Source organism: Osmerus mordax, chromosome 5 (assembly GCF_038355195.1).
Source record: "Osmerus mordax isolate fOsmMor3 chromosome 5, fOsmMor3.pri, whole genome shotgun sequence".
Lineage (NCBI taxonomy): Eukaryota > Metazoa > Chordata > Actinopteri > Osmeriformes > Osmeridae > Osmerus > Osmerus mordax.
In genome coordinates this window covers 5,819,398-5,835,536 of record NC_090054.1, presented here as the reverse complement: position 1 = coordinate 5,835,536, position 16,139 = coordinate 5,819,398, and the positions used below count along the sequence as shown (strand labels likewise).

General features: G+C 47.3%; 1 protein-coding gene across 1 annotated transcript in view; it reads left to right on the top strand.

Moving 5' to 3' along the window:
- The window catches only part of ptpn20 (protein tyrosine phosphatase non-receptor type 20), a 32,888-nt gene that overhangs the window by 1,855 nt on the left and 14,894 nt on the right, over window positions 1-16,139 (top strand). The window contains exons 4-26 of the mRNA XM_067236577.1: window positions 834-1,013; window positions 1,456-1,531; window positions 2,508-2,588; window positions 3,414-3,489; window positions 3,888-4,053; window positions 4,687-4,758; window positions 5,073-5,247; window positions 5,705-5,840; window positions 6,050-6,188; window positions 6,560-6,712; window positions 7,021-7,206; window positions 7,747-7,909; window positions 8,241-8,493; window positions 8,718-8,806; window positions 9,096-9,173; window positions 9,467-9,574; window positions 9,826-9,942; window positions 10,334-10,542; window positions 11,647-11,748; window positions 11,925-12,018; window positions 13,043-13,128; window positions 13,511-13,676; window positions 14,614-14,825. Of these exons, the coding sequence (XP_067092678.1) occupies window positions 834-1,013; window positions 1,456-1,531; window positions 2,508-2,588; window positions 3,414-3,489; window positions 3,888-4,053; window positions 4,687-4,758; window positions 5,073-5,247; window positions 5,705-5,840; window positions 6,050-6,188; window positions 6,560-6,712; window positions 7,021-7,206; window positions 7,747-7,909; window positions 8,241-8,493; window positions 8,718-8,806; window positions 9,096-9,173; window positions 9,467-9,574; window positions 9,826-9,942; window positions 10,334-10,542; window positions 11,647-11,748; window positions 11,925-12,018; window positions 13,043-13,128; window positions 13,511-13,676; window positions 14,614-14,825 (3,117 nt within the window). The remainder of the gene's footprint in view (window positions 1-833; window positions 1,014-1,455; window positions 1,532-2,507; window positions 2,589-3,413; window positions 3,490-3,887; window positions 4,054-4,686; window positions 4,759-5,072; window positions 5,248-5,704; window positions 5,841-6,049; window positions 6,189-6,559; window positions 6,713-7,020; window positions 7,207-7,746; window positions 7,910-8,240; window positions 8,494-8,717; window positions 8,807-9,095; window positions 9,174-9,466; window positions 9,575-9,825; window positions 9,943-10,333; window positions 10,543-11,646; window positions 11,749-11,924; window positions 12,019-13,042; window positions 13,129-13,510; window positions 13,677-14,613; window positions 14,826-16,139) is intronic.

Sequence of the window (16,139 nt, the reverse complement as noted above, 5' to 3'; positions counted from 1 at the left end):
TTTCTTGAAACGCCATTACTAGCCACACTGCAAAGTAACCATATCTCAGCTGCCAGGTACCAGGTGAACACAAAAACTGCAGTGCAGCAATAATGACTCAATTACATTTTACTAGCTAAATAAACGCAGGATTGGTAAGTTTTGCGATCCTAACAATGTTGGGGTCGTAAGGATTCAGACTAAAATATCAGATAGAGATAGACAGATAGACAAGTAGCCCTTCCAATCATTGCATTTGGTCAGAATGCTATCCAATTATTAAGTTTGGTCCAAAGTAAATGATTGATTGTGTTTATTACAGTCCTGCGACGTCCATAGATATCAGATTTATTCGATTTTACTGTCAAACCTTTTGATTTCTTGGTTACTATCAGGACGTGAAGTTTATTTCAACAAGAAGTGCGTCTCAACATTACCGACCTTACCTTTAAGGCATGGTCAACTAAAGATAAAACTGTAGTGCATCATAGCATCTCACACTGTAGAACTATATGTAATGTAATGTATTTGCAGAAGCTTTTACCCAAAGCGACATACAGGGGATTTGAACTTGTGACCTTTTGATCTGCTGTCAAATGCTGTATCACTGAGCTATATCCAGTGACTTTATGGTCTCTGATCCAGGTTTATCTGTTAGAACATGTTATTTTCTCCTCTCTCTCTCTCTCTCTCTCTCTCTCTCTCTCTCTCTCTCTCTCTCTCTCTCTCTCTCTCTCTCTCTCTCTCTCTCATCTATTCCTCCTCTTTCCCTTCTCTCACCTCTCTTACCTTCACTCTCTTTTCTCTCTCTCCTCTTTTTCATTTTCTCTCTCTCCTCCCCTTCTCTATTTCAGCCAGTCCCTTTGAGCGACCATCTGAACTGCCTGCTACTGAGCATGTGCGAGGACCTGTCCCATCGCAGGGTGACCCTGAACTCCATCCTAGAGGCGTGTGAGTCTCAGCACAAGGCGTCTCTCCTCCCTCCGCCCAATAGAGTCATCCGACAGCTGGTGGAGGATGTCTTTCATGACTCAGTAAGTCTCTGCCTGTGTCCCTGCATCAATCTCCATTCCTCCTTCCCTACCTCTTTTCTTCCTTTATCCCTTTCATTCCTTTCTCCCTTCATCTATCCCTTTCTCTTCCCCTCCCTCATTCAATCCCTTTTTCTCTCCTTCTCTCCCTTCCTCCATCCCTCCCTCTTTTCTTCCTTTATCCATTCATCCCCACGTCCCTCCCTTAATCCTTTCTTCCCTACGTTCATCCTTTTAACCTTCTCTCCATCCGTCCTGCCACCCCCCTCAATCCATCCCTTTCTCAATCTATCCGTCTATCCATGTGTAACCATCTGACATGTGACGAGGCATTCCTTCTGCATAATAATAATGCTTAAAATCAGCCGAAAATAGAATACATTTGCATGTAATTGAAGAGATGAAAGCATTTAAACAGCGTGTTGTTTGACTGTTTTCCTAGCAGGTGGACCAAGGATCTCTGCAGGACAACATTGTACACCTTAGTGGGAGGAGCCAGATGATCAGAGAGAGGCTTCATGGTAAAGAAGAACCTTTCATCGGTGAAGTAGTTTACTTCTAGAACCTTTTTGTTTGTTCTAGAAGTTTTGCCTTGAACCTAAAAGTGGGTGGAACCCTCTGAAGGTATACTTTAAAGCAGTGTTTCTCAACTGGTGGGTCGCGAGCTGATGTGGAGAGGGTTGTGGACGTGTGTTTCAGTCCTGTCCAAAAATCAAACAGTTATTTTTAAGTTACCGAACTTCCAACGATGCTCACGTCATACTCATGCATTCACCATGAGACACAGAGGAGATAGCCGTCTAGAGTTGTACAGTCAGAGATACATGCCACCTACCAGCCAAACAGAAACACCACCAGCACCCCCTCCCCCCTCCTCCTCCTCTGGTCCTTTATGACCAAGGACAAAAGTGGGTTGTGAGGTTAGAACAGTTGAGACTGCTTTAAAGGGTTCTCTCACTGGAACTACAGAATATTCTAGGAATCTAAGATCCTTGTATCTGTCTGTACATTTTGGTCTAAATGTTTATCTCATCTCATTGTTGGCACGGGATCAACACAAAGCTAGTGAAAAGTGAATATTGACCTTTTCCTGTGTTGTGACCGTAGTCTGCGCAGTCTGGGCCAGGGTTTTCTCCTGTGATGACATGGGCTAATAGGCTTACAGGGTTAAACCTAAAGACAGAGCAGGATTAGAAGTGGGTGAGCACCTGTAATCAGGGACTCAACAGTCTTTCAGTTGAACCCTCCCCTCAGACCCATTTCCCGTCCAACATATCTCTTTTTTTCTCCTCTCTCCTCCCCAACTTTCTGTCTCTCTCCTCCTTTCTCCCCCTCTCTCTGTAATTATATCCTCCATTCACCCCCTCCCTGCTCTCTCCTTCCCCTCTCCCTCCTCTATCCTCCATAATCATCTCTGTGTGACACCGTGTGGGATCATTCCTCCTGCCTCCTGTTGTGTGTGTGTGTGGTGCATGCTGGCATGGCATCCCTGGGCAGGTAAGAGAGGACCCTACCCAGATTCCACCCCTGGGGCTGCAGCTGACTTCAGGAGGTACTCTGAGGACTCCAACAAGTCAGGTGAGACCGGGGTGACCCGGGTCAACCAGAGATGTTTCTAGAAGGAACAAGGTCCATCATCCTGTTAGAGCGAACAGGAAGCATCAGTGCCTAATTGTGTGATAAGGAAATATGATATAAAGGTGGATAGATATACCTGTACTGTAGGTGGAAGTGTCTCAGTTTTGTCTGTCCCGTCTTGTCTCAGGACTTGTCATTGTGTTCGGAACTGCTGTTCTGTCAGAATTACTGCTGGATCCGTGTTTAATGTACCTAGACTGGATTCTTCTCACGGTTCAGGAGATATTGAGGATACTGAGGAGCCTTCTAGACTTTAAGAATGTGAAGGAAGAAAACATGACATTTATTTTGTTGTTCTACAGCAGCCTAAGTAACGCAATCAACAGGATTATTACATACTGTAAGGGTAGATATTATTCACCAAAATAATGTAGTCTTTAGAAATGCTTAGAATTTTTTCATTTGAGCCAGGAACATGGATTAAAGGTTTTGTGGAATAATACAAACAAATCTAAATAATAAAAAAAAGCTTGTGACGTTATTCATAATGAAACGGTGCAGCGAAGAGCTGCAAAGGCTCCGTCCTTAGATGTGTGTTCAGGATGTGGTCTGTAGGGAGTCAGTTGGCTGAGCGGTGAGGGAGTTGGGCTAGTAATCCGAAGGTTGCCAGTTCGATTCCCGGTCATGCCAACTGACGTTGTGTCCTTGGGCTAGGCACTTCACCCTACTTGCCTCGGGGGAATGTCCCTGTACTTACTGTAAGTCGCTCTGGATAAGAGCGTCTGCTAAATGACTAAATGTAAATGTAATGTGTGTGTTCTCTAGGGAGTCTGCCACACAGACCCTGGAAACAGAGACCACGAAGCTCCCCGACCCCATCATACCCCTGCAACACAGACAGGTAAACACACACACACACACACTTACACACACACATAATCCTAGCCAACTCTGAGATAAAAACATGCTGACACTCTTATGCACGCACATGTGCTGACACACATACACACTGTTATACAAACTAATCATATCCCCCTCTTGTGATCTTGCATGCTCCAACAACTAAACATACCCTTAAATACCCACACACAGTACTTATAGTATATGTGTCTCTTGTTTACCTCTGTTTTCTCTCTCTCCTCTTCCCTCTGTACTTGGCATGCTTGAGCCTGAGAAGAGCTGACAGTCTTGAGTGACTGATGCCAGCTTGCCCCCCCCCACCCAAGACTGACTTTGTACTGCTCCCCCTCTCCCTCCCTTTCTCCTTCTCTTTCTGTCTCCCCCCCCTCCTTCTTCCAGGCTCCCCAGAGGCCTCCGTCACAGGGACAGTAGCTGTAGCTCTCTGTACCGGAGCCCCTACCTGGACGTTCCCCTCAAGCCCTCCCCCACGCCAGCGCCCAAAACCCACAGCCCCTCCATCACCTTCAGCGAGTCCTCAATCAGCCTCACCCAGAGGAAGGCCAAGGTCAGCCCGCACCTCGCTGCTCATCTCTGCAGCCTGTAGAAGGGAGAGATTCCAGAGGACTCCTAATGCTCTGGTCTTATGCAGGGACACAAATGATGCTAAAGGATCTGCTGGGAGTCTTATCCCCCCCCCTTTTACTGTGTCCTCTAGACTGTAGCTAAGAGCTGGACAGCCAAATATATCATATGTAGATATCACTATATCTATTTGAGTTTTTTGTTTTGAAACGTTTCTAATAGAGAATTTCCTAAAATAAAATTGGGGCAAAATAATTTTTGCTGTATAGCAGAGGACAGAGAAGGGTGAAGTTGCGAGAGATAAAACTTGCCTGTGTAGCTCCGTGTCCTTCTAGCTAGCGTTGCCATGCACTAGTGACGTCACACACCGGCCCTATCACAGCCACTTTTGTTTTAGTGACATTGATGGCTCGCTGCAAACTGCGTAGTGCAGGTAGGGGTGGGGGTGAAGAGAGAACAGCCAGATACTGAACCATAAACACACACACTCTACCAGGCCAGTGAGGAGGTGAGACCTACCATAGCTAGCGCATGTGTGTGTTGTGAAGACGTGTGTGTATGAGTGTGTCTAGCCTAGTTGTGTTTCTAAGCAGTCTGTGTGTGCGTGTGTCGTCAGGCTCTGGGTCCTGAGTTCATCAGGATGGCGGAAGAACAGCAGATCATTCTAGAACTCCCCGGATCCATCGTGGTGAGCATGATGGCATCATCACCTTTTTCCTTCCTCTCCTTACAAGAGGAAGCATTCTTATGTCTCTCCTGTCTCTTTTCGATATGTGAAGTTAATGGCTCGAGTGACGCTTGGTCCCTGTGTCATTTGTATTGCTGTCAGTGTTTGTGTGCTCATCCGTGTGTTTCCTTTTCTACCTTCTCTCTCCTCTCCCATGACTATTCTGTTCCTCCATCTCCACCCCTCCCATATCTACCCCTCCTTCCTGTGCCGCCCCCCCCCCCCATCAACATCCCCCTTGCTCTCATGTGTGTTCCCCCACCCCCCACCCCCAGTCTAAGAAGGGCCGATCGTGTGTGTCTCAGAGGGAGGTCAGTGTGGTCATGCCCAGTGGTCAGGTTGTGGCAGTGCGCTGTGACATCAAGTCTCGAGGTAGAGATGTGTTTGACATGGTGGTGGCTCACGCCAACCTGGTGGAGCATTTCTACTTTGGTCTGGCCTTTATCGATGGTAAGGACACCTTATTGTGTGTGTGCCTGTGTGTGTGTAGAGTCCCTGTGCCTGTGCGTGGCTGTGAGTGTTCCTCTGTCTGTGTCTGCCTGTGACTGTGCCTGAGTGTGTGTCTGTATGTCAGTGTGTGTGTCTGTGTTTACCTGTTGCTGTTCGTCAGTGTGTGGGTGTGTGTTTGTGTCTGTGAATGTGCCTGATTGTGTGTGAATGTGTGTGTGTGTGCGTCACGCATAGTGCGTGTGCCTGTTTGCTACCGTGTGTGTGTCTGAGAATGTGCTTGTGTGTCTGTGTGTGTGTGTGCTTCTTTTTCTTTTAGCATGTCTGTCAGTCTGTCTGTCGACCTGAATCTGTTGGGCTGTTGAAAATGAAAGAACTCCAGCAGTTCCAATTAACTGTATCCATTTCAGCCCAGTACTCGTTCATGGATGTGTATTTTTTTTGTGACTTCTTTCCATAGACGATGAATTTTTCTTTCTTGACCATGAGACCAAAATCTCAAAAGTTGCCCCTGACAGTTGGAAGAAAGCCCAGTCAACCGCCTTTCTGGTTTACCTACGAGTGAAGTTCTTTGTAGAAGACATCTCCTTCATCCTGTAAGTACTGATTAGTCATCAGTCATTCAGATACTGTTTACAAGAAGCTGTTGCTAAGAGACTGTATCAGTATGTACAGTTTGACTTAACAAGGCAGTGTCTCTCGATCAAGTAATGAGTTAATACATGTGTAAGCATACAGAGTAGATCAACAACTACTATTGTGGGATCATTTTGTTAAAACAGTTTATGATTCTAATTTTCCCCAGACACAGACTGACACGTCATCAGTACTACCTGCAGCTACGGAAGGATATCCTGGAGGACAGGCTACACTGCAACGAGGAGACTGGCCTGTTCCTGGCTGCTCTCGCTCTTCAGGCCGAGTTTGGGGACTACATGTCTGAGGTAGCTATCCAACTCAGCTATAGCTAGAATAAAGGATGAGGGTAAAATACAACTTCTCCAAATCAAAACCTGCTTTTCCCTATAAAGCCATAAATACCTAGATAAATTAATATCTCTGATAAGATGTGAAAAATGCTTGACTATAATGTTTGGTGAGACTTTTCACATTGTGTGTCCCAGGACAATGTCTTGTGCACTTTCTCTAATGTACTTTCTGCGTTCGCTAGTCTGTGCCTCTGGTCCCTAAGGTGTTCGCTCGCTTGACAGCAGATGTTTGCGTGTGCAAATTGTGGCATTGACTCGTTGCCATAGCATCCTCTGTGTGAGTGTAACTGTGAATGTGTGTGTGTGTGTTGCTGTGTTTCTCTCAGCTGTACGGGAAGGACTACTACCAGCCAGAGCACTACGTGTCTAAGAGGATGCTGGAGAGGATGGCCTTCCCCAGCCTGAAGGAGGAGCTGCCCAGACTGCATGCTAACCATGCCAATATGCTGCCGGGGGAGGCAGAGACAGAGTACCTGAAGGTGGGTGAGGGAAGCACACACACAAACAAACACACACACACTTATACAAACATGCACCCACCACACCCATACCCATAACACACACGCAAATACACAGACCTATGTACAAATACAGCACACACAGACTCACACATACACAAGGTTTTCTACTCAGTAAATAAGTAAGGTTGTGTCTCACACACACACAACACACACATAAAGCAGTTAAGGCTTTCTATGCTGTTAATTGGTACAATAGGTTCTCTCATCCAGTCATTCTCACATCCATACACACACACTTCCCACTGATGGTCCAAACCTCCATCCAGATCGCCCAGCAGCTGCCTGAATATGGGGTGCTGTTCCACCGGGTGGGCCGTGAAAAGAAGACTGTGGTGGGCGAGCTGGTGCTGGGGGTGTGTGCCAGGGGCATCATCGTGTACGAGGTGAAGAACCACCTCCGTACCGTCACCAGGCGCTTCCTCTGGAGGGAGACCGACTCCATCTCCACTGGGGTAGGAAACACTACAGTCACGGCTACATATGCACTGGTGTAGGAAACACTGCAGTCACAGAAACATTGCAGTCACTGCTGCTGGGGTAGGAAACACTACTGTCACAGAAACACTACAGTCACAGCTGCTGGGGTAGGAAACACTACTGTCACAGAAACGCTACAGTCACAGCTGCTGGGGTAAAAAACACTACAGTTACAGAAACACTACAGTCACAGCTGCTGGGGTAAGAAACACTACAGTCACAGCTGCTGGGGTAAGAAACACTACAGTCACAGAAACACTACAGTGACAGCTGCTGGGGTAAGAAACACTACAGTCACAGCTGCTGGTGTAAGAAACACTACAGTCATAGCTGCTGGGGTAGAAAATACTCATGTTCTGTACAGTAACGATTGTTTTTTGTGTGTGACTTTGTGCATCCATGTTTGTGTATGTGTGGGAATCTGTGTTTGCATGTGTTTGTGGACATGCACATCCATGGGTGTGAATCCATGTGCATGTGTGTGTTCGTGTTCATGCGCGCGCGTGTGTTTCCAGAGGCGTAAACTGACAGTGGAGTGCGGTGGCCCCAGTGGGAAGAAGCACAGCTTCATGACGGAGAGCTCAAAGATCGCCCAGTACCTCCTGAGCCTGTGCTCAGCTCAGCACAAGTTCTACAGCGAGATGACCTCCCGCCAGCTCAACCACAGCACTGCCACACAGGCCATGCAAGGGCCCCCAGGAGGCGCAGGTATGCAGGGTGAGTACGGGGCATAAAAAGGCCAGGTCTCCTGGCTGTGGCCTGTAGTTCGGTGGGCAAACAACTTCGAACCCTGCTCGTGACCCAACTACCCTGTGTAGTGAAACCTTATTTAAAGGGTTCATTTTGAGATACTATCTATCATCTAAATACCCACATTTATATACCCATCCTCAACCTCAACCATGGGTTACACCTCAACGAGGTCCATAGAGAGTTTATAAGTCCAACAAGTCCATCATTCAGAAGTCTAACTTCTCCCTGCTGTTGCTTGTGCCCCCTGGTGTTTCTGCAGATGAGAACATCGAGAAGTACTTGTCCATCTGTCGCTCGCGAAACTCCCACATGAAGCGCCTGTCCTGCTCCGAGGGCGGGATCGACCAGTTGGGCCTCGGTGTCGGCCCGCCCGATTTGCTCAGCAAGTCATGTGATGACCTGAGCGCCAAGATGGAGGCCCGTCTGCGGCAGCAGCGAGAGCTGAGGGAGATGAACCGGGGCCCGGAGCCACGCGTGCTGGGAGAGATGAGAGACCAGAAGACTTGGAGGTAGGAGACCGGCTGTATGGGGACTGGGAGAGAGGAGAAAGAAAGACATACAAAGAGGAAAGACAGAATGAGAGAAAAATAGAGACGGGTAAATGGAGATATTAGCGGATTCTTAGTTGAATGTTTATCAGTAGTTTATCGGGAAACCTCTCATAGGAGTTCTGACTGTACTGTGATAACACGCTGTACACTGTTGCTGTGTCTGTGGCGTTGTTGTGTTGCAGCTCCACAGAGCCCCTCCCCAGGATCACATCCCACGCCTCACTCTACAAGCAAGACCCCGAGGTTGTCTCCATCACCTCCTCCATACGAGGTTAACACAGATGGACTCTACTATGGACCCTATTTTATAGAGATACCATACAGATAGCATATAGATACCATATAAACACCCTATCAATAAAATATAAATCGATACAGAGTCAACACCATATAGACACTATAGATAATATATACCATATAGAAACTACAGTATATAAAAATAATGTATAGTATTCCATATAAATACTAAAAGTTATCTGTGTCATGCTTTAATTGACCTTTAATGCTGTGCACTGTAATAGTGAAACAGGGTTTTAATCCAGTGCATTGTTTGTTTGCAGTTGACACTCCAACCAGGGGCTCTCCAGAGAGAGAGATCATCTGTGTGACTTTAAAGAAGGACCTTAAGCTGGGGTTTGGTAAGTATGGGGGAGGGGGTTGGAGTTAAGGTGTTTTAAACAGAAGTGGCTTTACATCAAAGAGACAGGGATGACAACATTTGTAGCAGATTGTTCCAGCTTCCCATTTGAAAAGACCAAATACGGACCCAGATGTTGAGGGTGTAGTGATACAGTAAATATTCTGTATTCTATATTCTGTCTTATGTAAAAGCTTAGTTCCATTCACTTTATAGATCCTTTAGGAAATTCAGGTGTTTAGATTTGTGAACTGAGGTTGTATCCCCCCTGTTCTGGCCTTTGTGCTCCCCCAGGGTTTGTGATAGTAGGAGAGGACAACAGTGGTAAACTGGACCTGGGGATATTCATTGCCTCCATTGTGCCTGACGGGCCTGCTGATAGAGACGGAAGAATCAGACCAGGTATGGTCTCTCTCTCTCTCTCTCTCTCTCTCTCTCTCTCTCTCTCTCTCTCTCTCTCTCTCTCTCTCTCTCTCTCTCTCTCTCTCTCATACACACATACTATCACGCACATACAGTATACTCACACACACCCAAGCAGTCACATGCACACACACACACACAGTCACCAGCAAATGTGTAAGAACTTTCAGCCTCTATGGTCCTGATGATGACTCATGGCTAGTGCTGCACATTGATTGGTTAATCCACAGGGGGCCGTCTGATATCGCTGAACAAGATCAGTCTAGAGGGCGTGACGTTCACGGACGCGGCGGCCATCTTGCAAAGCAGCCCGGAGGAAGTAGAGCTCATCGTATCGCAGCCCAAATGTATGCAACACCCCACTTTTAACACACCTGTGTATACCTCTAACTATATTGTATACTTTCTACACACCTGTACATACCTCGACCTACCTTTCTCTAAAAAACAGATATTTACCTCTCTCTCTCTGTAGTTACCTCGGCACACATGCATATACCAGTACACGGCACCCTAGCTCTAACACACCTGGTTATACGGTACCCTAGATTCTGGTTGTATTGGGGAGGCCACACTTTCCGCCTCCCGTCTCTGCCTGAGGGTGGAGGTCGGAGGAGAGATCTACACCAGTGTACCTCTTTGGGCAACTGTGAAGCCCTTGGTGACACTGATTGAAGTGTTCCCCAAATATGATTGGATTCGATTGTGCTCCTCCGTTCTGCCTGTTCCTCCTGCCAGACTCCCTGAGGGACAGCAAGACGTCGCTGGCCCCCAGCGGTCTGGGACGCATGCTGGAGAGAGGCTTTGGCTCCCAGACCACCCTGAGCGGTAGCGAGTTCAGACCCGCCATGGAGGAGCTGGAGGAGGCCTTGGCTCTGTCCAACATGGCCACGCCCAAGCATGGCAAGAGGCTGCACATCCCAGTGGTGCGCATCCTGGACGCACAGGTAAGCCGAGCCCTGTTGATGGTGTTGCAGTTGTGGTTGTTCTACCCACCAGGGCTAGATAAGGTGTGACTGTTATTCTGGACGATCTATGCCCCATGAAAACCTTGTTGCTGACAGGAACATGAGAGGAGCGTTGGTGTTTGATGGGCTGTGTTAAAGGTAGTGTTGGTATGGGGGGGGGCGCGGGAGGGGGGGTGGTTGTTGAGGGTAGTGTTGGGGTGTTAATGTGAGGGGTGTGTGTTGAGGGTAGTTTTGTGGTGTTGGGGGGGGGGGGGTAACCGTAGTGTTGGTTTGTGTGTGGAATGAGGTTGTTGAGGGTAGTGTTGGTGTGTGTGGGGGGTTGTTGAGGGTAGTGTTGGTGTGTGTGTGTGTGTGTTTCTGTGTGTGGGGGGGGGGGGTTAAGTGTAATGTTGATGTGTTTGTGGGATGAGGATGTTGAGGGTAGTGTTGCTGTGGGGGGGGGGGGGGGGGGGGGGTTAAGGGTAGTGTTGGTGTGTGTGAGGGTTGTTGAGGGTCATGTTAATGTGTGTGTGTGTTGGGGGGAGGGGTTAAGGGTAGTTTTAGTGTGTGGGGGGGCTGTTGAGGTTAGTGTGTGCGGGGGGGGGGTTAAGGGGAGTGTTAGTGTGTAAGGGGTTGTTTCAGGATGTACAGGAAAGGCAAGTATTTGGTTTATAGCATGATGACTCATCTCCTTGGTGATTACCCATGTCAACATGAGTTAAGTCAAGGTGGGGGCTCCTGGGGTTGTTGACTTGAATAAAAACACATTTGTCTGACTTACAGACCCATGTTGACACTAATTAATACATTGATTACATTAATAGATTAAAGGGTTACTGAGGGGTGTGGTGTAATCGGTTAGTTCTTTCTTTTTTGTATTTTTCTCCTCCGCTACCCTTCACTTGACTTCTTTCCTCTTTCTACTCCCCTCTTTGTCTCCCATCTCTATCTTCACATCTTTGTCTTGGTTCTCACATCTCCTCCCTCATCTGCCTGTCTCCTTTTGTCATGTCTCTAATCTCTCTCTCTCTCTCTCTCTCTCTCTCTCTCTCTCTCTCTCTCTCTGTCCGTCTCTCCTCCCCCTCCGCTTCTCCTGTCCTCCAGGAGGTTCTCTCCAGGTCCTCCTCTATCTGCAGCCTGAGGTTTGCAGAGCAGCTGAGTGTGGAGCTGAGAAAGACCAAGGGCAGCCTGGGCATCAGCGTGGCTGTGAGTGTGGAGTTTGCTCACGACACTTTCCCCATGCTGACCTTACTTCTCTACAGCAGTTGGCAGTTAAACAGCCTAAGAGCCTAGATAACAACCCTATGCACACCACATACACACACATTCTGGCTACGGGCGAGTGTTTATGGCCGGGTCTGTGATGCTGTTGTGTGTCTCAGGGGGGAGTAAACACCAATGTGAGATACGGGAGCATCTACATCAAGAGCCTGGTCCCAGGGGGCGCTGCAGAGCAGGACGGACGCATTCAGATAGGTAACCACACACTACCAGGGGCGTAGCCACGTGGTGGCCAGGGGGGGCCACGGCCACCATTGGTCAGAGAATGGCCACCCTGCTGGCCCCCCCAACCTCACATTATTTTTAAACCCTCCTGAACAGAAACGGTATAAAGCTGAAAAAATGCATTTGTATTTTTTTTATAAAGTCGTCTTTATATTGTCATTTGTCACTTACACTACAAGCCCCATATTCGCAACATGTTGGGCCACACCCCCATCAACAGCACAAGATGCAAACCAACGTACCTGCATTCTGACAGCGCTTCAATGGAGACTAGCAGCTAACCAGCTGCTCTGAGTGATGCAGTGTGTGAATTTTAAAATAGTAGTTTTTGACAATCAATTGCCACCCCAAATAAAAGACTGGCCAGAGCTGGCCCCCCTAGAAATAATGTCCTGGCTACGCCCCTGCACACTACCCTACACTATAACCACACACTACCCTACACCATAACCACACACTACCCTACACCATAACCACACACTGCCCTACACCATAACCACACACTACCCTACACCATAACCACACACTACCCTACACCTTAGGTAACCACATACTACCCTACACTATAACCACACACTACCCTACACCATAACCACACACTACCCTACACTATAACCACATACTACCCTACACCATAACCACACACTACCCTACACCCTAGGTAACCACACACTACCCTACACCATAACCACACACTACACTATAACCACACACTACCCTACACCATAACCACACACTGCCCTACACCATAACCGCACACTACCCTACATTATAACCACACACTACCCTCACCCTAATGTACGCTACAAAATACACAACAAACAATGTTTTCTGACCTTCATGCCTCCGGGAGACTTGCTAGTTACGCTGTGTGTCTGAACGGGTGATTTTTATGTCATTTTATATTCATTATGCTTGTTAAACTTTGAGGATGATGACGAGGAAGGTGATGATGGTGTGATGAGGATGATGATGATGATGATGTGTGTGACAGGTGACAGACTGCTGGAGGTTGATGGATTCAACCTGAGGGGTGTAACACATAAACAAGCTGTGGAGTGCCTGAAGAGGACTGGGGAGGTATTACACACACACAAATACATAAACACACACACACACATATATACACACAAACTCACACACACTTCTGGTAATTCATTATTTCCTCTATGCTCTTGTAATCACTGCCCTAGGACAGACAGGGATGCACACTCACACACACACAGTAACACACACACACACACAAAACCATGTGGCGACAGCCCTGCTTGGGAAACTCAGCTGTTTACGCTCGTTTTTATTTTGAATCAGGCTAAGTGGATTATCCTGGCTAAGTGCTAGCTGACCTTAGAGTGCATTCACTGGGACACTGAGTCCAGAAATCACATAGAGCTGATGTGTTTGTGCATGTGTGTGTTTGTGCACATGTGTGTGCATGTCTGTGTGTGTGTCTATGCTGCAGGTGGTGAGTCTGCTTTTGGAGAGGGAGCCCAATATGGTGTTAGAGCCTGGAGCTGATTCACCCCGCCTCCACTCAGCCAAAAGCCTACCACAACCCTTCAGGACAGAGGTTTCTATGGAAACGTCCTTGAATGGCAGGGCCAAGGACTACAGCTTTATGACTGATGGTAATGCAAGAATACACACTCATACACATTGACACCAGATGCCAGCAGACACTTTCTTTTTCTCTCTCTCTCTCTCTCTCTCTCTCTCTCTCTCTCTCTCTCTCTCTCTCTCTCTCTCTCTCTCTCTCTCTCTCTCTCTCTCTCTCTCTCTCTCTCTCACGCACACACACACTCCACTTGCGCACACAGACACACACACTCTACTCACACATAAAATATCTAGGCAGAGGTGCAGACTGCCCAGACGTGGCCCTGATTCCTCTGACAGCTACATTGTGGTGGCTGTCAGAAGAGTGCAGCCCTGATGCCTCTCCCCAGTCCCCTCCAGTCTCTTTCAGCCTCATCCAGACTCCTTCAGCCTCACCCAATCACTCCTTTTTTATTTTAGACATTTAAATAACATAATATGCATTTGATTATATATATTTTTTACAGAGTGTTTTAGGGGTCTTAGGATTTCCTCTCATGTCATCATGTCCCTTCATCTCCTTTCCTCCTTTCCCCTCCTCTCCGCTTCTTTCCTCTCTTCTCTCCTCCTCTCCTTTCACCTCCTCTACCCTCCTCTCCTTTCACCTCCTCTACCCTCCTCTCCTTTCACCTCCTCTACCCTCCTCTCCTTTCACCTCCTCTTACCTCCTCTCCTTTCACCTCCTCTTACCTTCTCTCCTTTCACCTCCTCTACCCTCCTCTCCTTTCACCTCCTCTGCCCTCATCTCCTTTCACCTCCTCTTACCTCCTCTCCTTTCACCTCCTCTTACCTTCTCTCCTTTCACCTCCTCTACCCTCCTCTCCGTTCACCTCCTCTGCCCTCATCTCCTTTCACCTCCTCTTACCTTCTCTCCTTTCACCTCCTCTACCCTCCTCTCCTTTCACCTCCTCTGCCCTCATCTCCTTTCACCTCCTCTTACCTCCTCTCCTTTCACCTCTTCTCCAACAGAGAACACTCATGAGGTGGTTCTGAAAAAGAATCTGTCTGGGCTCGGCTTTAGCTTCTTCATCTCTGAGCTGACCTCCGGTCCAGACCGTGGTTCCGTGGTCCGGGTCAAATGGCTGTTCGAGGGCCAGCCCGCCAAAGAGAGTGGGAAGATCCAGCAGGGAGACATCATCCTGGCCGTTAACGGGGAACCGGTTAAGGACCTGTCATACCAGGTAGGATCCGGCCAGGACTACCAGGAAGTGACAGAATGATAATGCAGCCAGTAGAATGTAAAGATAATGGTATAAAAATGCAGTCATCATAAAGTGAAGATAATGGTATGTCAATACAACCATTATGATGTAAATATGATTGTATGAAAATGAAGCCAATATAATGTAAAGATAATTATACGAAAATGCAGCCATTGTAAAGTAAGAATAATGGTATGATAATGCACCATTATAATGTGAATATAATGGTGTGATAATGCATTCTTTAGAATGCATTATGCATAATGTGAAGATAATGTTATGACAATGTAGTCATGATCATGTAAAGATAATGTTAAGAAAATGTTGTCATGATAATAGGAAGATACTGTTATAGCTGTTATGGCAGTTATCTCAGGAACCTGCCAGTCACAGGTCTCTCCCAGAAGGTAGGATGTGGATAGTTAATGGGATGGTTTTCAGGTTCAACACCATCAGTCTTCACAGGTCCAGACTGTAGAAGAATTCCCTTTATGATAAATTAGGATACATATATCACATCACTAGGGGTGTAATGATACACTCAGCTCACAATTCAATACGTATCACAATATTTTTTACTAAATCTACAAATTAAAAAGAAATTCAAATAACAGAGTAGAACCGCTGCTCCTCCGCGTCGAGAGGGGCCAGTTGAGGTGGCTCGGGCATCTGATAAGGATGCCTCCTGGACGCCTCCCTGGTGAGGTGTTCTGGGTACGTCCCACTGGGAAGAGGCCCCGGGGAAGACCCAGGACACGCTGGAGGGACTATGTCTCTCGGCTGGCCTGGGAACGCCTCGGGGTCCCCCAGGAAGAGCTGGTGGAAGTGGCCGGGGAGAGGGAAGTCTGGGCCTACCTGCTTAGGTTGCTGCCCGCGACCCGACCCCCGGACAAGCGGCAGATAACGAACGAACAAATAAAAGATTTATTTCCAGAACATTAAACATTTTCAAGAATTTTCCTTTTTGTACATACAACGTAGTTCATTCAGTTATTAGTTAAGTCAGTTTATGTAAGTTTAAGCGATTTCTGTGAATGCACGCGTGACGCAGGTGCAGAGTAGGTTGCGTGATGGTAGCTCAACCAATAGGATGAAACAGACATCATACTGCAAAAACATTGCCATAACTCTACGATACATATTGTGACATTTTTGCATCGCGATATATTGTACCACAATATATTGTTACTCTCCTACACATCACATAATGTGATCAGAATGACTACCGTGTAGCACTGCTCTGGATCGCTCTGTGTTCACGTCACCACTTCCCTAAAACCATAATCTAATCTA